The sequence below is a fragment of the Aedes albopictus genome, chromosome 1 (assembly GCF_035046485.1).
Source record: "Aedes albopictus strain Foshan chromosome 1, AalbF5, whole genome shotgun sequence".
Classification (NCBI taxonomy): domain Eukaryota; kingdom Metazoa; phylum Arthropoda; class Insecta; order Diptera; family Culicidae; genus Aedes; species Aedes albopictus.
This window is the reverse complement of record NC_085136.1, coordinates 119844916-119871353: the sequence shown is the minus strand read 5'-3', so window position 1 is coordinate 119871353 and position 26438 is coordinate 119844916. Positions and strand designations below refer to the sequence as shown.

The 26438-nt window shown below is 43.7% G+C and overlaps 1 protein-coding gene across 1 annotated transcript; it reads right to left on the bottom strand.

The window, feature by feature from the left end:
- Nucleotides 1-504: 504 nt before the first annotated feature.
- On the bottom strand, nucleotides 505-26438 carry LOC109402240 (uncharacterized protein YdcI). Its single transcript, XM_062845272.1, has 5 exons — nucleotides 25979-26438; nucleotides 24918-25919; nucleotides 9515-9894; nucleotides 8969-9451; nucleotides 505-1517 (listed from the first exon to the last, which is right to left on the bottom strand). Exons 1-5 carry the CDS (start codon nucleotides 26176-26178, stop codon nucleotides 649-651), a joined length of 2934 nt encoding a protein of 977 aa, XP_062701256.1. The 5' UTR covers nucleotides 26179-26438; the 3' UTR covers nucleotides 505-648.

Genomic DNA, 26438 nt, shown 5'->3' with positions numbered 1-26438 from the left:
TGGGTAGACTTCGTAACCTTTGTCTTCGCCGATTCCGCCGCCCGCCGCTGCAATTTTAACGAGTCTCACGTGATCTTGCTTGGCATCGTCTATCGACTTACGAAGTCGCAACAGGATCGTTTTCAGGTCCTTGCTTATGTTGGACTTCGTGGACGCAAAGACGATGATCTTGCCAAGCTGCTTCTCAGCCACCTCAAACCTCCATCATCTTCCAGGTGAACTTTTCCTAATTTTATACTTACCCCTATCCTTATTCCAATATCAATTTTCTTCATTCCCCCCAGAGATAATAAAATAGGCTATTTTTAACGTAGTGGCACAAATATCCCAAATGTAGGATTATGTGCATCTGGGATGAACCTTCTAATACCTGATACCGATGAAGGTCGACCGAATTCGCGGCGTATTGTTGATCGCAAGATTGAATGGTGACACAAGCCAAAAAGTAGGTAATAGATAAAACTCAACCAGGGATTTCGAAGAAAACAAAACGCCAATCATCACTACACTGCAACAACTAGCGCACTTTTTTTTGTCCTACGAGACGGTTTACAAAATGCGAGTGGCATTCCTAGTTAACACCTACTACCTACCTACTTGAGTCAAGATGCGTTCAGTTGAGTATCTCCACCTACCTTGGTTGGTCGCCTACTTCAGAATCTTTTCCAACTTCAGTCCCAGGCGTCCCTTGGACACGTCCACCGAGAGGACCGTCACTTCGACCTGGTCCCCGATGTTCACACGCATACCGTTCATCTTGCTGCGATGAATCAGTCCATTGTTCTCCACACCGATGTCGACGAACGCACCGAAGTCGGTCACATTGTTCACCGCCCCGGTTAGGACGGTTCCCTCTGCCAAATCGGCCATCGAGGTGAGCCCCTTTTTGAACATGGGTGGCTTGTTAATATCGGCTCGGTAATCCCTGAGCAGCTCCCGCTGCAGGGCAGAGAGGACGCATTCGATTCGTTCGATCGTCTGGTTGAACATGCCGGGTAGTGCGCTGTTTGGGGTACGGTAGGCAAAGTCTCGGATTCCGAGGATAAAATCCATGCGGCCAATGTCCTTGTTGGAGAGACCGGCCCTGGTGATGATGCTTTCGGCCAGGGTGTAACTTTCCGGATGGACCCACGTTGAGTCCAGTAGGTTGTAATCTCGGATGCCGGCCGTCAGCGGTTCGATCCGGATGAATCCGGCGCACTGGGTGAACGTTTTATCGCCGATGAATTTCACCTTTAGCAGTTGCTCTCGGCTACGGAATAGTCCGTTTTTGGTCCGATGCGAAACGATGTGTTCGGCTCGTTTGGCCGTCAAGCCGGACACGTGACTCAGCAGACTGACCGAGGCAGTGTTGATGTCTACACCGACAAAGGATACGCACTCCATTACCACTTCGTCCAGGGTTTCCGAGAGGGATTTTTCGTTGACGTCATGCTGGTACATTCCAACGCCCAGGTGCTTGGGTTCGATTTTGACGTACTCGCATAAGGGATCTTGTAGACGGCGGGCGATTGAAACTGAAAGTATAAGGCGATTTTTTTTTTATAAAGCGAATGTATATTCAACAACTCTTTTTCAGCTTCGTAAACCTTGATATTAAAATGGAATGAATTGCGGAAGTCAGGTCCGAAAAGTCATAAAATGGGATATAGGATACTCAATGTTGCTGAACACTGATGAAACATGCGAAGGGCGATGAATATTGAGTCGCCATGTACATGTGAACTACGAGTGAACAGGTTTGCCAATGCTTGAGCTTTGTTCGTCATCATCAAAGCGTCGTCGTCGCTCGTTACGACTGGAAAAAAAAACTTCATCGCCCGAAGACATGATTGCTTCGATGCATCATGCGTGCTCTTCGCGAAGATCAGAAAACCATTCGCACGAGCAGCTTCGTGAACGGCACCCGCTGCACGGCTCTCTAGCTAACATGATAACCTGGTACCTGCTAAATAAAAATGGTCATATTTTTGCCATTTTATCGCCGATTCTAGCCAATCTTGGGCTAATTCGATTAAAAAAATCACCTTCTACTGAGAAGGGGAGCCGGAGCGGTCACCGAGGATTGCGGAAAATCCGGGTTTCGGCGTAGAATTTTAATGCCTGATGCCAGGTCTTTCCCAACCAGATTAGCCGCAACGCAACTGTCAAAATGTACTCGCAACGAAGAGGACGATTGAAGGAGTGAGCACCATAATGGAAGTCGCATGTGGTCTGCACAAATGATCAACTTACTTCCTCGTTCACTGCTCCCATTGACTTGCTAGAGTGTTCTTCGCGAAGCATAAATGAAAAAACGAATGCTTGTGAATAATGGATCGCGAAGATGCAAAAATGAATGCTCGCGAGGAAGATCCAACGCAACATTGGGATACATACAGGATAATCAAACTCGACGAAACGACAAAGTCCCTTGAAACGCTCTAAAATCCCTCTTAACCCTCCTTCGGCATTAGGGTCATTTTTGACCCAAACTGTACACTACGTCAGCGAGCTGCTGCCAACGTGATGCAAAAGGAGGGTTAACGTTTCAAAAAACTCACTGAAACTCTCTTGAAGTACCCTGAACGCTCGTAAAATCCCCCGGGAACCCATGAAAACCACAGGAACGTTCTCGAAAATCCTTACAATTCCCTGAACGTCACTAAAACCCCTCTAAAATCCTAACAGTGCTGCTGAACGCTTGTCGAAACTCCATGAAAAAAAAAATCAGAAACGCTCCCGGAACGTCCTGAAACGCCCTAAAACTGAAACCTCCTAAAATGCTGATAGACTCTCCTGAAACCGCCATAAAAACCCCTAGAAATATCCTGAAACCCCTTAAAACTCTTCTGAAATCTCCTTAAAAGGCCCTAAACGCTCCCGATTCACGTAAAAGAGGCAGAACCAGTGATCAACTTTGTGAATTGGTTATCATTCCTAAAATATGCACTTCATCAAACTGTGCAGTGCACAGTGTGCACCTACCAAAAACGTAAAGACCTGGAGTAACTAAGAGAACCTAGTTAGGCGTGATCTGGCGTATGTCGGATAGATTCGACATTGAAAGAGTGCCACATTGGCGTAGCTAGAGGGGACGCCTAGGGCAATTATGGGTGCAATCCCTGGAGAAATTTCTAAACAAATTGCTTGAGGAATTTTTAAAGGAGTTCCTAGACAAATTTCTGGACGAATAGTTGGAGGAGCTTCTGGACGAATTCCAGGAGCTAGGAATTCTTGGAGAAACCCCTTGGAGGAGTTTCTGGAGAAATACCTGGAACAACTCCTTGAGAAATCGCTGGAGGAAATCCTGGAGGACCTTTTGGACGAATTCTTGACGGAATCTCTGGAAAAAATTTGGAGGAATTTATGAAAGTATACCTGGAGGAGCTCTTGGAGAAATCGCTAGGGGAACTCTTGGAGGAATCCCCGGAGGAATTTCTGAAATAATATTTTATTTCTTGGAGGCATCCTTAGAGAAATTCCTGGACGAATGCCTGGAGCAATCCCTAGATGAATTCCTAGTGGAATCTCTAGAGGAATTCTGGGAGGGACTTCTGGCAGAATTACAAAGCAATCCCTAGATGAATTCCTAGAGAAAGTCCTGTAGGAATACCTGGATAAATTTGTAGAAGAATTCCTGAAGGATTACCTGAAGGAAACCATAAAGAAATATCTGGAGAAATTCCTGGAGTACTCCCTGAAGAAATTCCTGGATGAACTCCTGTAGCAAACCCTGGAAGAAATTCTGAAGGAATCCCTCGATGAATTCCTGGAGGATTCCCTAGAGGAAATCTGGGAGGAATCCCTGGAAAAAATACTGAAGAAACCTCTTGAGGAATTCCTGGAGGAATCCTTAGATAAATTTCTGAATAAATTCTTGGAAGAATTCCTGGGGAAATTCTTGGAATAATGCTTCTGGAGGAATTCCTGGAGCAATTTCTGGAGGAATCTCAGGACAAATTTCTGGCGGAAACCCTAGAGAAATTTTTGGCGGAATCCCTGGAGAAATTCTTTAAGAAATCCTTGAACTCGCTGGAGGAACTTCTTGACAAAATCTTGGCGGAATTCCTGGAGCAATTTCTGAAAATATACCTGGAGGAATTCCTGGAGAAATCGCTAGAGGAATTCTTGGGGGAATCCCTGGAGGAATTTCTGAAGAAATAATTTGGAGATGGAATAATCCTTGGAGAAATTTGGAATCTCTAGAGGAACTCTGGGAGTGACCTCTGGTAAAATTCCTGGAGCAATCTCTAGATGAATTCCTTGAGAAACCTCTGCAGGAATTCCTGGATGAATCCTTGGAGGAATTTTTGAAGGAAACCCTGGAGGAATCCTTGAACGATTTCCAGAAGAAATTTTGGAAGGACTCCCTGAAGAAATTCCTGGATGAATTCCAGTAGCAAACTCTGTAAGAAATTCTGAAGGAATCCCTCGATGAATTTCTGGAGGATTCCCTAGAAGAAATCTGGGAGGAGTCCCTGGAAAAATTTCTGAAGAAAAACCTCTTGAGGAAATCCTGGAGAAATCCTTATAGAAATTTCTGAAGAAATTCTTTGAAGAATTCCTGGGGGAATTCTTGGAAAAATGCCTTGAGGAATTCCCGGAGGAATGCGTAGTGAAATTTCTGAACAAATTCCTGGGAGAATTCATGGAAAAATCCCTGGAGGAATCTCTGAAGCATTTTCTGAAGAAATCTCAGGAGGAATTCCTGGCGAAATCCTTAGAGAAATTCGTTGAGGAATCCTTGATGCAACTACTTGACAAATTCTTGGCGTAATCCCTGGAGAAATTTCTGTAAGTATACCTGGAGGAATCCCAGGAGAAATCGCTAGAGGAATTCTTGGAGGAATCTCTGGAGTAATTTGTGAAGAAATAATTTGGAGAAGTATAGCAATCTCTAGATCTCTAGAAACCTTGAGGGAACCCCTGTAGGATTTCCAGGAGAAATTCCTGGAGGATTCCTTGAAGAAATTCCTGGATGAATTCCTGTAGCAAACCCTGGAAGAAATTCTGAAGGAATCCGTCGATGAATTTCTGGAGGATTCCCTAGAGGAAATCTGAGAGGAATCCCTGGAAAAATTACTGAAGAAACCTCTTGAGGAATTCCTGGAGGAATCCTTAGAGAAATTTCTGAAGAAATTCTTGGAATAATTCCTAGGGGAAATCTTGTAAAAATGTCTGAGGAATCCCTTGAAGAATTCTTGGAGTAATCCTTAGAGAAATTTCTGGAGAAATCCCTGGGAAAATTCATGGAAAAATCCCTGAAAGAATTCCTGGAGGAATCTATGAAGCAATTTCTGGAGGAATCCCAGGAGAAGTGTATGGAGGAACTTCTGGACATATTTCTGGCGGAATTCTAGTAGGTATTCCTGGCGGAATCCCTAGAAATCGTAGAAATCCTTGAACTCCTGGGGGAACTTCTTGACAAAATCTTGGCGGAATTCTTGGAGCAATTTCTGGAAATATACCTGAAGGAATTCCTGGAGAAATCGCTAGAGGAATTCTTGGAGGAATCCATGAAGAAATTTCTGATGAAATAATTTGAAGAAGGAATAATCCTTGAAGAAATTTCAGGTAGAATACCTGGAGCAATCCCTGGTGGAATCTCTAGAGGAACTATAAGAGGAACCTCTGGTAGAATTCCTGGAGCAATCCCTAGCTGAATTTGAGAAATCTCTGGAGGAATCCTTGTACGATTCCCAGGAGAAATTTCTGGAACCCTGGAAACCCTGGAAGAAATACTTAAGGAATCCCTTGATGAATTCCTGGAGGAATCCCTAGAGGAAATCTGGGCGGAATACCTTGAATAATTTCTGAAGAAACCTCTTGAAGAATTCCTGGACGAATCCTTAGAGAAATTTTAGAAGGAATTCTTGGGAAATCCTTGGAGGAATCTCTGAAGCTATTTTTGAAGGAATTTCAGGAGGAATGCCTGGAGGAACTGCTGGACAAACTCCTGGCGGAATCCCAGGAGGAATTCCTGGAGAAATCCCTACAGGAATACTAGGAGAAATTCCGTGGAAGTATCCCTGGAAGAATTCCTGAAGGAATCCATGAATGAATTCCAAGAGGAATCTCTAGAGGAATTCCCTGGAAGTTTCTAAAGAAATTCCTAGAGGAATTTTTGGAGCAATTCCAGGAGAAATTTCTGATAAAAATCCTAGATAAATTCCCTAGAGGATTTCGCAGAGGAATTTCTGGAGGAAATCTTGAAGCTACTTCTGGAGGAATCATCGGAGGAATTTCTGGAGGAATATCTGGAATAATCCTAAGAGGATTCCCTAGAGAAATTTCTGAAGAATTTTCTAAAGGAATTTCTGAAGAATTTCCTAAGGGAACTTCTGGAAGAATCTCTTGTAGAAAAATTTATGGATAAACTCCTGGAGGAAATCCTGGAAGAATTTCCGGGGAAATCTCTGGGAAAAATCCAGGAGGAATCCTTGAATAAATTCCTGAAATAATTTCTGAAGGAATCCATGAAGGATTTCCTGGAGAAATCCCTGGAGAAATTTCTTTGGGAATTACCGAATGAATTCCTGAATCAGTTCTTGGATAAATTTCTGGAGGAATTCCTAAAGAAATATCTGGGGAAATCCCTGGCGGAATTTTTGGTAGAATTCCTGGAGGAGTTCCTGGAGAAATTCGTGGATGAAATCATGGAGGAATGCCTGAACTAATACCTGGATAAATTCCAGGAGAAATTCATGAGGGAATTCCTGAAGGGATTCTGGAGGAATATCTGAAGGAATTCCTGGTGGAATTCATGAAGATATTCCTAAAGGAGCCCCTGAATGAAATCCTAGAGGAATCCCTATAGAAATCCCTGGAGGAACTCTTGGAGGAATGCCTGAAGAAATTCGTGGAGTCATGCCTGTAGGAATTCTTGGAGGAATCTCTAGAAAATTCCCTTGAGAAATCTCTAGAGGAAATCGTGGAGGAATCCCTAGAGAATTTCCTTGAAGAACCAATGGAACACTTTCAGGAGGAATCCCTGAATGAATTCCTGGAGGAATTCCTGGATGAATCCCTACAGGAATCTCTAGAGGAATTCATTGAGGTATCTCTAGAGGAATACTTGTAGGAATCTCTGGAGGAATTCTGGGAGGAATCCCTGGAAAAGTTTCTGAAGAAATTCCTAGAAGAATTTCTGGAGGAATCCCTGGAGAAATTTCTGATAAAAATCCTAAATAAATTCCCTAGAGGATTTCGCAGAGGAATTTCAGGAGGAATTTTTGAAGGTATTTCTGGAGGAATCATCGGAGGAATTCCTGGAGGAATCTCTGGAAGAATCCTAAGAGAAATCCCTAGAGAAATTTCAGAAGATTTTTTTAAAGGAATTTCTGAAGGAATCTCTTGTACAAAAATTTCTGGATAAACTTCTGGAGAAAATCCTGGAAGAATGCTTGGAGAATTCCCTGGAAAAATTCCAGGGGGAATCCCTGAATAAATTCCTGAAATAATTTCTGAAGGTATCCATGGAGGATTTTCGGGAGGAATTCCTGGAAGGATTTTTTTTTTGAGAATTTCCGAGGGAATTGAGGAATTCCTGAAGAAAATAGCTGGGGGAATTCCTGGCGGAACTCGTGGTAGAATTCCTGGAGCAGTTCCTGGAGAAATTCCAGGATGAAATCATGGAGGAGAGCCTGGAGGAATACCTGGCATAATTGCTGGATAACTTCCAGAAGAAATTCATGGGGGAATTGGAAGAATTTCTAGAGGAATGTCGAGAGGAACTCATGCAGGAATCCCTGAAGAAATTGTTGGAATAATTATTGGATAAATTCCGGGAGAAATTTTTGAAGGAATCCCTAGAGGATTTCCTGGAGAAATTTCTGGCGAAATTGTTGTAGTTATTTTTGAAGGAATTCCTGGAGGAATATCTGAAGGAATTGCTGGGTTGATTCCTGATGGAATTCTTGAAGATATTCCTGAAGGAGTCTCTGAATGAAATCCTAGAAGATTCTCTGAATGAAATCGTAGAAGATTCTCTTCAAAAATCCCTGGAGGAACTCTTGGAGGAATGCCTGGAGAAATTCCTAGAAGCCTAGGGCTAAAAATCTCGTTAATACAGATAAAACAAACCTGGAAAAATTCCTGAAGAAATCCAAAGATCAATTTCTGATGCAATTCTAGGAGGAGTTTCTGGAGAAATCTCACGAGGAAGTACTGTAGAAATCGAAACTGTGAAGAACCCGTTGAAATTCCTGAGGAAATCCTGAAGGAATCTAAAAAAGAGTACGTAGAGGAACTCTTGGAGGTATCCCTGTAGCAGTTCCTGAAGGAATCCTTGGCAGAGTTCCTGAGAAAACAATCCAGGAGGAATCTCGGCAGCAATTCCAAGATGAATTCTTAAGGGAATCTACACAGTTGCTGGAAGAAGTCTTTGATTGATTCTTGATGAAGTTTCTGAAAGAATTTCAGGAGGAATTCCTGAAGGAATCCCAAGAAAAGTTCTTGGGGGCAGTTTTAAAATAATACTGGAAGTTGTTCCTGAGAGAATCGTAGAAGGAAGTCCTGGGTGAATCCGTGAAGGAATTCTTGTAGGAATTTGTGAAGAAATTCCATGATAAATTCCGAAAGCAATCCCAAGAGGAATTCCACAGCGAATCTCAGAAGAGATTTCTTAGCGAATTCCTGGAAGAATTTCTGTAGGAATCCCTGGATAAAAAAAATGGAAGAAATTCATGTCTGCAGTAATTTCTTGACAAATTTGAAGGAAAAATTGAAGCAATGCTTGGATTTTTGTACAACAGTTTTAAGAAATTCCTGGATAAATTTTTGAGAAATCTCTAGTCTATTTTCTGCAATAAACAGTGTGTACCCACGAAAACATTAAAACCTAGAGATGAGCACGTAAAAGAACCTAGTTATGCGTGATCTGGCGAATTTTGGGACAGATGCGATGTTGGAAGATGTGGTAGGATTTTTTAAGTCCTTTCACTAAAATGTTAAGTGGATACATGTAATTGAATAATGTCAATCTTACCTGCGCTAATCAGATTGACGTCCATTTTGGGAAACTCCTTCTTGGCTACCTCGCTACACGAGTAGATAGACGCCCCCTGTTCCGGTACAATACTGTACCGGACGAACCGTTTGTCCAGAATGCCTTCTTCCATCATGTACGACAGCATGGATTCGGTTTCCCTGCAAGCCGTTCCGTTGCCAAGTGCAATCAATGCACAACTATGCTTTCGCATCATATTGGCCAGAATGCCCGGAGCTACCTTGGACCGATCGCCACCAATGTGCGGATAGATGGTGGCCGTATCCAACAGATCGCCACACTCCGAGATGAGGGCTAGCTTGCAGCCGTTGTTGAAACCGGGATCGATGCCCAGGATTTTCTCGCCCTTAACCGGAGCGGTCAGCAGCAGCTGCTTGAGATTGTTAGCGAACACTTCGACGGAAGCCTTTTCCGCCCGCTTCGTCAGATCCGATCGGACGGTGCGGCTCATCAGTGGTACCACTGGGGAAGACACGCAAAAGTTAGATATCGAATTAGGTAGACCTTCCAAACACCGATACTTACACTTTTTGGTAAACGCCTCGTCGAACGATGCCTCGAACAGTTCCGTTCGCTTTCGGGAGGCCGTACCCTCCTGGAGGTATTCCTTCTTGAGAAACCAGTACAGATCTCCCTTGACGTTGTCCTTGAACTGTAGCTTAATACTGAGCACCTTTTGATTCTCGCCCCGATTGAGGGCCATAATCTGGTGCGGTCGGAGATACTTGGTGCAGCAGGTGAAGCTGAAGTAATGCTCGAATTTGTGTTCGTCGACTTTCTTCGGAATCCGTTTCATGCCGCTGATCCCTTTGCTGTTGCGGTTGTTGTTGGATTCTTCCTTTTCTTTAGCTGCCGGTTTTCTCGTTATTTGACTCGAACTCAGGACAATGTCGTATTTTGTTATGCTGATGAAAGATAAAATAGAAGATTTTGTTGTATTATTTTTTTCTATTTCCAAATGTTGATGAAAACTTGATAAATGCATCTTTTGTTACAGTTTAGTAAGGTCTAAAACTTTCCGTCATCAACAATAATGTACGGTACCGGCGACCGCCATGGAGCAATCTAAAGCGGCTGAAGCAATCGCATATCACCTCAACAGACGTGCAAAACCTCTAAGCAGCATTGCCAGACAATGGTCGAGTTCCATATATCCCCTCTAGAGGCCCGCTGGAATACAGTAAAAGAAGTCATCAGCCGAAAGCATTATCGGGTGGAAAGGAGTCGACGACAAGGAGTGCAGAGCGATTTTAGAGAAGAACGCAGCCTTGGCGGTAGTGCTGCAGCAAGGAACGCAGAACGTTACACATAGTAGTCAAATAGCAGACCCGCCTGTTTCGAGAAAAAAAAAACGCTGTCAGAAATGACATATTCAAGAGACACAGAAGCTCTATCAGAAGTTCAACGCATCCCGCGACGGCTTCGGGATGCGAGCTGAAATAAGCATGTGTGCATGGGCGAAACAGCTGCAGAACGATCTGGAAAATGTGGGAAGCGGACGAGGATGGAGAACTGCCTCCAGTAACCGTGTGTTGTGGCGAGGAATTGTTGATTCAGTTTTATTGTAATAACGATGTAAATACTACGGGCTGCAGAACGGTGAGTCAATAAGGAGAGCGTGCAACATAGCTCTGGACCTCACAAGTTTCAACCTCATGCTTCCACGGGTCAAGCGATGACAAAGACCGCCAGCTAAGAGTTGTATGATTAGGTGGTAGTGCAGCCTGGGCACTGTTGTCCTTCTGACTTCAGCTAGAATGAGGAGGTACAACACCAAGGAGGTCTGTTCTGGCATCCAGCGGCTGAGTATGAAGTTCTCCACCACCGGAAGCTATGCCTAAGGTGGCAGTCCACCACTGTGGATAGGGGACCTTAGGCAAACAGCCTACTGTTCTCGAAACCCAAAAACCGTTACAGAAACCGAAAATGAATTGATTCAACGGCAACGACTATTAGTGCGAAACAACGAACAAGAATTGGAATTTTTAATGTATGAACCCTAGCCCAGCAGGGTAAACTGGCACAACTAGCTAAAGAGGTATGCTGTATGAATCTTGGGATCCTAGGACTGAGCGAAATCCGTTGGCCAAACTTTGGAGAACACAGATTGGCGTCGGGCCCAATTTTGCTATACTCTGGCATACGAGGTGAACACGTTCCTCGCCAACACCGTAGAGTTGTTCTCCTGCTCAGCGCTCACGTCCACGCGGCGCTCATGAAGTGGGAATGAGCGGATAATTGTAGCCAGGTTCAGAACACGGGTTCGAAACCTTACCATGATCCAATGTTACACGCCCACCAATGCAGCCGAACTGCAAGACAAATAAAATTTTACAATCAACTGAATGCTGTCGTGGACAAGATTCCAAAAAGTGATATCAAGATCCTCATGGGAGACTTCAACGCGAAGATTGGTTCCGACAACTCGGACTATGAGCACGTCATGGGACGCCATGGTGTCGCAGAAATGAGCGAAAACGGAGAGCTGTTTGCAGAGTTTTGTGGCAACAATGACATGGTGATTGGAGGTTCGCTCTTTTCTCATCGACCAGTGCACGAAGTGACATGGGCTTCCCGTGATGGCGTCATGGAAAATCAAATCGACCACATTTGCATCAGCCGAAAATGGAGACGAAGCCTTCTTAATGAGCGGAACATACGTAGCGCCGTCATTGCGTCCGAAAATCATCTCCTAATAGGCTGTGACCATAGTGGGTAAGGTGAGATGCGATCGGATACGATAAGTTATGAGATGAGAAGAGGGATGTTTGATAGGCCATAGTGCATGAGGTTTTCAATGAGGGTGAGCATGTTGTTTTCACATCCTTTTTCGCCTATTTCGTGCGCATCAACGACTCGCGTGATTTGATCGATGAAGTCGCTTGTATGTTGAAGCGCTTCTTTGGATGTGAAATGATCGTTTGGCGCGCTGAACCATACCAATAGTCGTTCCACACCTTTTTGCGCAATCTATGATGAATACCTCCTTTTTTTCTTTTGAAGATTTTGCAAACCCGGACGCACCTGGTTTTCTGTCGCGTCCAGGTGAGTCTATCAGTGTGTTATGCATACCGAATCGTTTGACAGCATTTTGGACAGAAAAAACGCGAACACCTCCAGCTTTTGCTAATTTTCTTAGCGATAATCATTTTTCATAGCAGTACCTGGTCACGATCGATTTTCGCTTCTCATCCGTAAACACTCGCGTTGCTCCACTCGAGGAAAAACTTTAACTTTTAATGAAGGTTATCTTTTGTTTACAACGCTAGCAACACATAACACAGAGAAAATAAAATGTTTTCTTATACACATATAATAACAAAATTATGCTGTAAAAAACTTAAACGATTTGATGGAATACTATTTTATATGCAATGAAATATGTTATTTTACATAGTGATCGATAGACAATATGATAATTTTTTATTACGTCCGGTCCATCAAAATGCATGTCATGTAAAAAAGCATTGAGTTATGTTTAAAAACAACAACATATTAAGGCATTTTATATTACCTACTAGCATTCCCAACACATTAAATCCGCATTGCTTTACATACACAACGAGCGCAATCATAAAATCCATACCCGACAAGCATTCTCTTGCGTTCTCTTGCGATCACATGCGTCGAAGCAGCTCCATCGCATCTCCGCACTCATCGCAACTCATCTACTATGTACGGTTCATGCGTTCTGCATATAGATTCCACAGAGTGTGCTTCGACGCTTATCCGATCTCTTATCTCTTTGCATCGCACCTCAGCCACTATGTGCTCAACGATAGGCGAGATCCGACTGCGCGACAGGAGGAGAAAATCGGGCGCCGGTTCAACACACGCCGACTGGAACACGCTGCGGTCAAAAGGTCCTTCGTCGAGGAACTAGAGAACCGTGCTGAGGATATTTCGGAAGGTGGAAGCGTAGAAGATCAATGGAGCGCCATCATGAACGCCTTTATCGCCACCGAATAATGTCCGGGTGAGCTACGCACCCGGAGAAAACAGTGGATCACAGATGATACCTGGAGGAAGATAGAGGAGCGAAGGAACGCCAAATCCACGATAGAGCGAGCGAAAACACCAGGAGTCAAAGCCGTAGTCCGTCAGCGCTATTTGGCTGTCGAGAAGGAAGTGAAACGCTCATGTAGACGAGATAGAAGAGCGAGGGTGGACTCCCTAGCCGACGAAGGTGAGAAAGTCGCAAATACCGGCGACATTCGTCTCCTCTACGATGTCTCACGTCACCTTAGTGGGACTAAGATGAATGTTACAATGCCCGTGAAAGACACGTCTGGACAATTACTGACCGATCCGGCTGACCAGTTGCAACCCTGATTCGAGCAATTTGGAAACCTTTTTCAAGTGTCGGCCACGTCATCAACACCTCAGCATGATCCGCCAAGGGTTCGACACATTACCCGTGTTAACACCAAAGCTCCATCATTGCAGGAGAAAGAAACAGCCATGAAATCGAGCAGGGCCCGGGGGTCGATCGCATATCAGCCGAGATGCTCAAAGCTGACCCCGTAGTATCTGCTCAACTGTTGCATCAATTATTCTGCAACGTATGGGAAACCACGACATTTGCGGCCGACTGGATCATAGACTTAATACTAAGACATAAATGTCAGGAACAAATTCAGTTCGATTTCTGACGCCAGTTTTTCCCCCATGTTTCCCCCAGTAAAATCGCCCAATACTGGTTTTCTTAAAGCGACGCTTTCAATGTCAGTTGGCTCCGCCCGTTTTCATCAAAGCAAGACTGAGTTCGCCAATTTAGTGACCATGACAACGAGAAAGATTCCCCAATGACGCAGTGTCAACTGACAGATTGGTTTTTATACATATTTAGCAACACCATATCTTCAAGCTTTGATAACCGTGTGGGTTAAACAAGAGCTCTGTGATCTCGACGTTTATGGTTCGATTCTAGTCTGCATAGTTGTACAATCTTTTTGCACGGATCATTGTGATAAGTTGTCTGCACAAATCCCCTGTTGTCTGCACAGTTTGGCATTTTTTTTATAAATTTACTAGCTGTACCCGGCAAACTTTGTCTTGCCTACTGCGTTTTTTGACGTTTTAAGTTTCTAGCCAAGACCAAATCCCCGGTCCCCGGTATGGAAGATCGAATTTCAAAAACTATCATTTTTTTCATGTTTTATGCCTCATAAACCTTCTTTGGGTGAAAACTAACAGAACAAAACTAAGACGACCAAAATCGGACCTTCCGTTCGCAAGTTATGCGCGGTCCCACGTATGCCACTGCATTTTTATATATATAGATGTTATAAAAATTAGTCATAACTTGCCCAGTCAATTTTCATAAGGTATCCTTATAGAATTCAGACCCTCTGAGGCCCTGCAGAGCCCCGGACACCATCAGGAAGTGGGCCTAATGAATGATCGGACTACAACTTCAGATTCTCAAACACTATTTATCTTAATTCAGAGTATTCGGTCAGGGACCGATAACCACGTCGGAAAACTCGGGATATTACCACGTTGGAGAAAACGGTGAGCAATCATCCCATCAGCCCAAGTCACCCGTGGCGGTCAGGTATCGATAACTGCGACCGATCCAGTGTAAAAGCTCTCCCATCCATCTCCGTTGCCAGTGTTGGTCATCGATCGATAGACCTGAATCGCACCCGGTTAGGCTCGCTGGTTCCCATTGGCCGAGTACGATCCCAAACCTACCGATCGCAAGTTGGCCCGGCGAGGAGATTCCGGCCGCACAGTAGTGAAGGAGCAGCCGTGTGGGTACACGCAAAGGACAAAGAGTGTGCAATAGCAGTGACCTTTCTCCATTTCTCTCGTTTGGCGTTGGTTTTTTTTCCTCCCTCGGAACGTAATGAGTAAATAAACAAACTTTTTTTCTCGTTGTCATGGTCACCCAACCGACATTAAAAGCGTTGCGTCCAAATCAACAGTATTGGGCGAATGTACTGGGGGAACGACTGGCGTCACAAAAAATTCGCCAGTTTCGTATTGATTGTTGGACTGGATGCAACGCATCTTTGTAAAGGTACCCAAAAAGGGTGACCTGACTATATGCGATAAATGGCGGGCATAGTGTTGCTGTGCATCGTTCTCAAAGTCCTCTGCAAAGTGACACTTAACCGGATACAGGAGAAGATTAACGCAACACTCCCACGGCAGCAAGCAGGAGTCCGTGCCGGATGATTCGTTGTGGACCGTATTGTCACGCTCCGTATCATTTTGGAGCACATCAGCGAATTCCAAGAGTCTCTCTACCTGGAGTTCATTGATTACAAAAAACCTTTCGACCGTCTCAATCACGAAAACATGTGGGATGCCCTCAGGTGCAAGGGTGTCCCTGAGAAAATTATCGGCCTCATTGAAGCGCAGTACAGACGTTACTCTTAGAGGAAATTCATCGAAAACTTTTGCCCGGTGTCATTTTCATGAGCACACTGCCACCTGTTGGTAGAACCGCGCGCGACACTGTCAGCCATGATGGATTTTGATTTGACGTTTTGCTGACACGCACACTACTACACAAATTGCCTGTAACTTTCGTTTGCATCATTCAGCAACGTGTACACTGGAAAACGTGAAAGCGATCGAACACTAGCGCATCTGGTGGAACGATCGCGCAAATCTAATGAAATTTGAATTGATCGTTAAATGCATATGCCAAGCCGTTTTGAAGAGTGTTACGTCTGTTTGTCCGGGCCAAATCGTTGGATACAAACAAGGTCAACCCTTCTAGCTTTACGGTAGCTTGGCAAACAGTGGAGAATGTTGAAGCTTCCAATATCTTGGTAGTCAAATGGCGGCCGATGGTGACACCAAGATCGACACAGGTGCACGGATCAAGGGCAAGGGCAGCAGGGCAGGGATGGGAACACTCACTTGCGAAGAGTTACACTCACTTGCTGTTTTCTCAGCTCAGAAGCGTGCTATCAAAAAACGATGTATAGACGACTTTTGCCTTTTGGTTTTGTCTAAAAGTTTGCCGAACAAAGTATGGGTCGCACACGCATATCGAAGGCATGAGGGAGCTGCGAAGGCAACTCTCCACGAGGTGAATGTAAATTACACTCACCTCGTGGAGTCGCTTTCGCAGCTCTGTCACGACTTAGGTATGGGTTTGCGACCCGTACTCTATTCGACAAACTTTAAGACAAAGCCACAAGCCAAAAGTCGTTCATACATCGTTTCTTGATAGCACGCTTCTGAGCTGAGAAAACAGCAAGTGAGTGTAACTCTTCGCAAGTGAGTGTTCCCATCCTTGCAGCAGGGATTATAGTTCCGGGGCCTGACGAACCCCCCCGCTTGCGAGTCAACCGCGTAGTCGCCGGCTAAGAATAGGACTAAAACTAACCCCAATGCAAGGTGTCAGGCGACCCTTGCCGAGCAATGAGTGATCGAAGGGCTGAAAAAGATGCTCGACCTTTAATGGAGCCTGGGCACCCCCACAATATTTCGTCCCTTACCGCGTTATTGCAGGGCTCTGACGTGGTGGACTTCTTTTCCTGTGCGACTCGTGGGATTTAATCATGAAGCAAAAAAAAAAATCAGAAAAATAAAAAAGCAGGAGGTAGCGGTAGTGGTGATGCTAATCCCTTCGCAAGGAGTGGGTTTGCGAGGTCTCCGGCAAGAAGAAGTGAGGAGGTAGGTGCGAGAAGCTGCGTACGTAGCTCCAGCGTGGGAGCTCCGGTCCACACCCCTACAAGCCAGCCGGTGGAGATATTGGATGGAGTGTGGTTGTTGAAGGCCGTCAACTAAAACAGAAAAGGACTGCCCGCAATCGAGGTGGCCGAGCAGCAACTTGGCAAGATCATCGACTTTGTGTCCAAGAAGTCGAACATCAGCAAGGACCTGAAAACGGCCTTGTTTCGACTTTGTATGTCGATGGACGATGCCAAGCAGGAACACGCGATAATGAGTGCAGCAGCGGCGGAATCTGTGAAGGAAAAAGATACGAAGTCTACCCAGACGGAGGCCTTCGCTTTCTCAGGTAGTTCAAGAGATGTAGCGGATGCGACTGCTCGTGACAAGCACTCGCAGAAGCGGGCGAGGTAGCCGTCAGGCGAGAAGCTGTTTGGTGATGCCCGTAAGACTAGGCGTATACCTACCCCTTAGATCGGCAGCAATGCCGGTAAGCCGGACCTGAGCTAGGTTTCTGTCATCAAGACAGAACATTCGAAGTACTCGGACGTCTTGAAGGCGATGCGAAGCGACGCCAAGCTCGAGGGTCTGGGAAATGACGTGCACAATATTAGACGTACTCGTACGGGCGAGATGATCCTGGAGCTGTAGCGCGATAAGGACCACAAGAGCGCCGCCTGCAAGAGGTTGGCGGACGAGGTGCTTGGTGAAGGAGTAGAGTGAGGGCTTTCACACAAGAGGCGACTCTAAAGGTCAAAGACCTAGACGAGTTCACCGAAGTGGAAGAGCTCGTCACGGCATTGCGGCAACAGTACGAGGTGCAGGTGGCCGCCGCAGCCGTTAGGCTACGGAAGGGGCAAGCGGACGTTAAAGTAGGGAGGGTAAAGGTTGGCTGGTGCGTATGTCACCTGACATTCCACGAGCCACCGGAGGTTTTCTTTAGGTGTCTGGAATCAGAACACAAGTCATGTGACTGCAAAGACCCTGACAGGCGCAAGCTGTGCAGAAGATGCGGCGCTGAAGGCCATAAGGCGCGAGGCTGCACGAGTCCACCCATTTGTATGATCTATACCCAGAAATCCGAGAACAACAGGTATCATACGGGTGGCCCAAGGTGCCCGGCTTTTAAGAAAGCCGCAGTGAACAAGTCATAGTGCAGGTAACGCCGATGAACCTGAACCACTGTGACGCGGCTCAGCAACTGCTTTGTCAGACGCTTTTTGAGTGGGAGACGGATATCGCTATCATAGCGGACCCACACCGAGTACCCGCCGGCAACGGCAATTGGGTCGCGGATGGGTCCAGAAAGATGGCGGCGATATGGTCGATGGGTAAATACCCCGTCCAGGAGTTGGTGTGTACTACCTATGAGGGCTTCGTGGTCGCCAAAGTAAACGGGGTCTTCTTCTGTAGCTGTTATGCGCCTCCGCGGTGGCCGATCGAGCAGTTCACTCAAATGCTGGACCGCATAACGACCGTGCTAACAAGCCGAAGGCCGATGATAATAGCAGGTGACTTTAATGCCTGGGCCGTGGAATGGGGAAGCCGTTTCACGGACCAGCGGGGTCAGATCCTGCTAGAGACACTGGTCATATTAGATGTCGACTTGGCTGATGTCGGTACCAAGAGTACCTTTAGTCGGAACGGCGCGGAGTCGATAATTGACGTTACTTTTTTTTGTAGTCCTGGCCTAACAAGTAGTCGAACTGGAGAGTAAACGATAGTTACACTCACAGCGATCACCTGGCGGTTTGCTACAGTATCGACTACAACAACAGCAGGCAGCGGGTAGAGGAAGAAGCAGCTAGGCTAAGGCCAAGCCCTCGCAAGTGGAAGACACCATACTTCGACGAAGGGGTATTTAGGGAGGCGCTCCGCCGCGATCGGAACTTACTTGGTTTAGACAGCAACAAGCTGGTAGCGCACAGTGGTTCCATTTGTTCAGGGAAGCGGTCATAAATCATTTTCTTCGTTTTTTGAAGGGCAGAATCATTATAAGTGATCAGAAATAGCATGTTATGACTGAAAAAGGATATTCCAGTTCATTTTCATGATCATCACTTGAAAAATATGAACTTTGAACATTTTTATTTATGATAAATGAAAATATCATTAAAAAACCTTTATTTTGCACAGAAATCAGTAATCAAATATTTTTATTATTATGAAGAGTGGGTCGAATTCTGAGGAATTTCTGCTAAGTATTGCACGTTAAAACATGTATAGTACGACTGTATCATAATAGATTCTTGTGAATAGAATCAGTATTAGCATTATAATTGTGATTTTATTAGTAGGTTCTATTTCTACTGCAATAAAATAAATATATGAAACTGAATATTTTTTGCGGAAATAAGGTAGTTTGCATTGTCGAAACACAAAAAAATCATCACATATCGAATTAGTATGTATAACTACAGTTCCTAATGCCCAAAAGCGATAATTGTGTAACAATAGTAACAATAGTGCAATTACAGAATCAATTACTTCTAAAATTATTTCAAACAAATATTCAGGATTAATGCACAAAACGTACGTAAAAGGAATTTTTTCAACCATACAAATATTGCTTTACACAGTTATATGTCATATAATTCATGGGCCTGCGTTTTGCACAATAAAAAAGATTCAAGTATCTGTCGTATTTGTTTCTTACAATTGCATTGCAACTGCTATACAGTAATATAGTACATAGAATTTTAATCATGTATAGCTCTAACCCAATAAAAAAAAAAAATATACCAATACCCCTCGTCATTGCAATTTAATCAGTGCCTGCTATTTCAAAAGAAATCAATTTGTACTCTAAGATTTAACGTTAATGGATTTATTAAATATTCCGATTTGGGAAGGGAATATAAGGAGTACATACGCTCTTTTAGTAAATATTACTAAAAGAGCGTATTTACTCCTTCTTCTTCCAGCACTACAGTATTAGGTACTGAATGAATTTTAAGGAAATTTTTTAAATGTTGGCAGTAAATGCAAAACTTGTCATCAAATTCGACAATTACAGAGGTAAGTTTTGACGAGGCCACATAAGAATGGTTGTTATGCAGCTATTGAGGTATGAATACCTGAACACCTCCAGAAGTGTATTTTTTGTTCATAATTAAAAAAAAAATCAGAGATTGTTTTCAAATAAAATATCCCTCAATTATTGTAAAAAGCTTTGAAATATCTCCTGTAAAAATTTCAGTCATTTGGGTACGCATTCCAGACAATTACAGAAAAACTAGTATATATATAATTTTGTAGTTATTTTAATACATATTTTTTATAAAAATAACGGGTAACTTCCAATACATCCTGCAACCTTGTATGCAGATATTTGCAGCTACAACCTTCACAGATTGATTCTCCTACTCAAATCTGATCATTTGCTGGCGGACGATTGATTATATGTGGTTAAGAACATGTTTGAAATGTTACATGATTTTTTATTATGTAATTATTCTATTGGTAAAATTATGTGCCTATTACTCACATCCCCATTGGTCCAAAAACACCCAGATCCGGTTTTTAGCGCTTCGAATTGGAAGATAAACATCTATTCTGACTCTCTGCGTTGAAAACCAATTGAAAATCGACTTGCTTTTGTTATACGAAGACACGGAGTACAACTCAAAAGTCATGTGATTTTTCGACAAATTTAAAAATTGTGAAATTGCATAACAATAGCCACGCTCTCACGCAAAATATGCAACAGAAACTTACATAATAATGGATTTTCTGCATTCTTGGGAACATTATTGATTTATAAAAATTATACAAACTCATAAATTAGACAATCAATTTTTCGATTTTTGGCCTATGGCGGTACCACTGTGTAGCGGTGCTTTCGCGTGCGTGCGATGCGACCATGTCTAGGCTAGTCCACCTAGAAATGGGAGACCACCGGCTTACTCGTGGACCTACGCGATTGCGATCAGATGAAGAGCGAAACGAACGGCGGGTGGTGTTCGCCGCTGCAAAAGCCGCGCTGAAGACTGAGATAAGAACAAGCAAAAAGACCTGCTTTGAGGGTCTCTGTCAGAGTGCCAATGCGAACCCGTGGGGTGACGCCTACAGGATCGTGATGGCTAATACAAGAGGTGTAGTGTAATGGCTGTTGGAGGGGGATCATCGAGGGGCTTTTTCCGCATCATGATCATAGTCCTTGGCATCAAAATGATTTGTCAAATCATCTAATGATCTATTCAAACAGTTTCCCGGAGGTGTCCAGAAGGCAGATAGGTTTGTATGACGACGGATCGCCAGGTGGCTTCCCGGGGTTGGGCAGTAGAGAACTAACTTTGCCTTTCCCACCTCTCCGGAAATTCGCTTCTGTCTAGGCACATCTGCACAGCCATTCCTGGGACGTTCTGTAGGCATCACCCCAAGGGGTCATGTTGGCAGCCTGGCAGAGATTTTCGAAGCACACCCGCTTAAGATTCTTAATCTCCTTGTTCAGTGCCAGTTCAACCGCCCGCGACCGAATCGCCAGATTGTCACTATGCGTGTATCCATCGTCGACCCTCCAGTCTGAGCTAGGGTTTAGACCCGGGCTCCAGAGGGTCACATCGATGATGGACTCTGCACCATTCCTACTGTAGATTTTCTGTCGCCTACGGTCGCGACATCCATGTCCAGTGTAGCCATAGCTTCGAGTAGAGTGGCACCCGGTCAGTTTTTTTCATATTCAAACTGCTACAACTTTAAAAGTATTCATACAAAATGGCTCAAAATTTTACTAAGAACATATTTTCATAATAACTGTAAAATTTTGATAAAAATCCGAGCAGTATTGGTAGTTCTATAATCAAAATTGTGCTTTACTGACCTTAAATTTCCGAAAATTTACTATGGAGCGCCTTTGTACAAAATTTTAAAAAGGTAGGTCGATGGTTTTATCTATATATCAACCAATACTTAATCGATTTTGATGAAAATTTTATGGTATAAGCTACATATAATGTAGCATTACTGGTCCAAAAATCAGCTGTTTTGGTGTACGCAGTCTAAAGTTATGAAAAAAATTGTGTGACCAAATTTTGACCGTATCGCCCTTTAAAAAAATAGCTGGATAAGCTGTTGTTTAGCTATCATTGTTACTAGGGTAGTTGGTGGTCTGCTGTTTTAGGATAAACCAGGCGCGAGTCCTGAAAGGTTAAGTAAAGGAAAAACCCATACGAAGGGTGGAGAGGGCGTTGAAAAGGTCATATTTTACCGTGACGTACTTCTTAAGGGATGCTCTCAGACTGTGTTGGAAACGCATTAGTATGACAGAAAATCCAACCCGGTGCAGCACCCATACAGGAAGTGAAAGGATCTTCAGAGGGGTAGCTAACGTAGATCTATCCCCCAGTGGTCAAGATCCACTGGCACGGTGTCAGGATCTTCTTTTTTTTCTGGCTCGACGTTCCAACCGGATCTTGGCCTGCCTCTCTCTTCAACTGTTTTTTGAACACTTCCACAGTTCCACAGGGATTACTTTGCCTATCATTGAGTGAATTTGTACATTGTGAGGCAAGCACAATGGCCCGTATGAATAAAAAGTAGTAACTAGGGGGTTGTGGGGCAAGATGGCCACCCTAAGCTTAGGCGCCTTGGGAGCATATACTTTCATTAGAATATGGCTATTTAACACTCATTCCCTTTGTTTCATGTCTTTTCTATCTTAACAACAATAATAACAAAAAAGCATTTTATTTTGCACTACCATTGCAAAATAAATTCATTTGAAAAATGTTACTTTCGACATAGAATTTTTGCCATATGGGGCAAGACGGCCACAGAGCTAATTTTTTACAATTAGTATGTTTTAATCCCTAAGCAACGTTCAATAAACCAAGGTCGAATCATCCGCAACACTTTGCCTACAGATGGTGTAGTATTTGCCACCATTTTCTTTATGATAATGTTTGAAATAAAATTGATAGAAATTTATTTGGAAATGTTCTATGATTTGGTCTATTTTTTCAGCAAACTTGTTTTTCTCGAAACGATTTAGATACATTACTACTCTTTTCATGCATAATACTGTAATTCAACGTCTTGTAACGAACCCTTATTGCGGTCTTAGCTACGATTTTCCATCCCTGTGCCAAAATATTCAATGAAACCAATTACCGTTCAACAGCTATTAACTTCAAAGTATTTCTGATGTATCATCGCCATCGTAATTAATTTTAACAGCTTCAACTAATACGAAAAGCAATTTTCTGTGGTTTTGCAATATTTCTAAACATCAATAACAGTTTTAAGGCTGCTTTAGATTGATTTTTGGATGGCGACATAGGCCTTACCACAGGTGGCCATCTTGCCCCGATTGATTACGATATGTTATTTTTTATATGACATAATTAATTTAAAACATTGAAATTTTATTGTCGAGGCTGAACAACAGTCACATAAAGACACCATTACAATTTAAAAATATTTTTTAAAACGATGTTATTTCATTACTAATCCTTAAAATCAGATGACCTGATACTATAAGAAAACACTGTTTTTGAACACCCAAACTTCAAACACTATTTTATATCAGATTTTTTAAACTAATAGTAACTTTTTCGCACATTATAAACATAAAGCATTGTTTATAATCACAACCCATGTAGAAAATATTTTTGTGTTGCGAATTAATGCTTAAAAGACAGGGTGGCCATCTTGCCCCATATGGCCATCTTGCCCCAAAACCGTGATTTGTAGTTACTACTTTGAAACATGATCCACGCCAAAGTAGTAGCTTTGGTATGAATAAAACCATTTTTCGAACATTGTAGTAGATACTACTTTCGAAAATTTCGATGTAGTATTTACTACATTGAGCATTTGTCAAAATGTACGTTGTTTTTGTTTTGGTTGCTAAATCTTGGTTGCTCTTCGACTAATAAACAATCCAGACCAAATAAATTATTATTGAAAAATATTGGTTTTCGCACTTTTCGCAGCATTTTCTACATTAACAATGCATTTAAGTTATAAAATACAAAAAGAGTACTCCACATTCGACGCATACGGTGCCGCGGCCCTCGACAGTATGGTAGAATATATTTGTCTCAAACGAGCCATGTGCATCCGCATTCTCCCGTGTTGGCGTGCCCACGGCCGCCGCCGCACCACGGTCATAAAATCCAGAACACTCCCAGTACCCTCAACTCAACATAACCACTATTTTCCAACAAAATCCATGATAAACGCCGCACCATCTCCAGCGGGTTATACCTATGTCAAGTCCGTCGGAATTTACATTTGAATGTTAGTTTTTTTTGTGTAAATTATATCTGGAGGATTTTCCGGAAGAAAATGGAATAGCCTAAAGAAAAATAATAACTAACTGTGTAATAACTCATGCTTTGCAGTTTATAATATAAGTTATGATTTCAGGCATACGCATCGCAGACTTTGTAGCAACCTCTTGAGCAGACTACAAATTTCATGTAGTAAATACTGCTTTTATTCATACCGATTGTGGAACATGTTCCACAAAAGTATTGGGACGACTGTTCCAGTGGAATTAAAACGCAGTATTTAATTAGTAAAACGAAATAAAGAAATATATTCAACGAACGATGTTTACACAGCGAGAGCACTTTTGGTTTTGATAAAATGGCGCCTCTTGCGTTACGCCCGTTACGCCTTGCTGCTGCTGCTGCTGCTGCTGTGGGGTTGCCACCGCTGATGCGCGTGTAGGGGTGTGCACGCAAATCGTACACTCGATAGGGATGGCACGAAAATTGTCTCTCCAATAAAAAGTAGTAAGTTCGAAAGTTGTAGTGTAGTAAATGCCTTATTTACTTTTATTCATACCAATAAAAGTAGTATTTACTACAAAATTGTAGTAAACTGTGGATTACTACTTTTTATTCATACGGGCCAATGATACACTATGCCCAGCGAGTCGAGAAAGTTTTCCCGACAGGAACAGGAATCGAACCCGCCGTCTCCGGATTGGCGATCCATAACCTTAGCTACTAGGCTAACATGAGACCCCTACGGTGTCAGGATCTGTCATTGAAAAACACCAAGATTTGATAGCCCGATTTAGAATCAGTTTTGATCTGGTGACAATTCTGCGGACATCTGTACAAATACGCAAATACCCTCCACAGACATACAGATAATTCTCTGTCGAACCGAGCCGAGGCATCGGGATCAGAGATTACGATAAATATACACCTGCTTCCAACTGATTGGTTTGATATTAAAATGTAGAAAATTGATATTTCCTATGTAGAAGATACCCTGATATCTAACTGTGACAAAAGATGCAACCTCTTCCAAGCTTTCATTAGCGTGTACTACTTACAGTCTCCGGATTTCCTCCAAAACGGCCGTATTCTTGCTAAAGTTGTGCGCCATCAGATGCTTGATGCCTTCCTCGATCTTTTCCACCGTTTCAAGCCCTTCCACTTCCGGTTGGACCAGCTCGGGCAAATCAATTGTGGGCATGCTTCCGATGAGAATGCCTTCCGCAAAGCTGTCCAGCCCGAGTGCTTTGGCTCGGTCAGCCAGGGAACCCTTGTTGGCCGGTTTGAACGGTGCATACATGTGATCCAGTTCGTCCAAGCTTTTGGCACACAGGAGATCCTGCTTGATGTCTTCCGTGAGCTTTTCTTCTTTCTCTAGGTTTTTGATAATCGTGTCCGCTTTGGACTTGATGGACAAGATCTGATTGTACGCGAGCTTGACGTCTCGCAAATCGTCGGGGCTCATGTCCCCGATCAGTTCCTTTCGGTACCGGCAGATGAAGGGAATGGTGTTTTCCTCCTCGAACAGCTTTATGATGGTCCGGGCCGTTCTTCGGTCAATATTTTGCATTTCCGCCAGAAGCTCAAAGTCATCCCACTGCTCGCGAACCGTCATGCTGATTCGTTTCTTGTACTTTGGCCGACTGTCCACTTCATCTGGTATTTCATGCTTGATCGGATCCGGTTTCACCGGTTCAGGAACAAACTGAGAGGGAACGGATTCCGTCTTTACCGGCTCTTCCGGCAAACTTTCCAAGGAAGTATCGAAGGACATTGGGGCATCTTCTGTTTTTTCTTCACTCTTGATTTCTGCAACGGCGTTCTCCTCAATGGGCTGTTCAGAAGCAGTGTCAACTTTCTTCCGACTGCGCTTCACACCCGTTGTCGCTTTAGGAGCCTTCGGCACCTTAGGGGCTTTTGGCTCTTTAGGAACTTTCGGCGCTTTTGGAGCCTTTGGCTCCCGCGGCTTCCTCACTGCCTTGGGCTTCGGTTCCGCCTTCGGCTTTTTAACCGGAGTTTCTGTGGACTTTGCAGCCGCTTTCCTTTTAACTGGATGTTTCCTAAAAACAACGAATACACTGGTTATACCACACAATCGACCTACCCCCACACTACTCACAGTTCCGCCACCTTGCTCTCGTCGAAATCGGAATCATCGCTGCCGGCAGCCCGCGGCCGCTTGGCCGCCCGTTTAGCCTTCTTCGGCTGATCCGGGCTGGAGAAGATCCCATCCGGGTCGCTGTCCTCCTGCTCCGATTCCGTGTCGGATTCGATCACGATGGGAGCCTTGGTAGCGGCACGCCGGGCCCTCGTGGACATGGTTTTGCACTGTGAACTTTTTCGGTGTCGCGACGCGCCCGGTTTTTTGCAAGCACTAACGATCAACGCTTTTTTTGGCGGAATTTGAAGCGGTTTTCACTTGTACACTTTCAAACAACAATCACTCAGTTTATGGCACGCAAATTTCTAAGATTTTTAGAGGAAAATCTACGTTTTTGCAGAGATTTTACAAAAAATCTGAAAGGTAAACAGCGACGGTTAGAAATTTTCGCAGTTTTTTGGTTTACTGTTGTTGACGT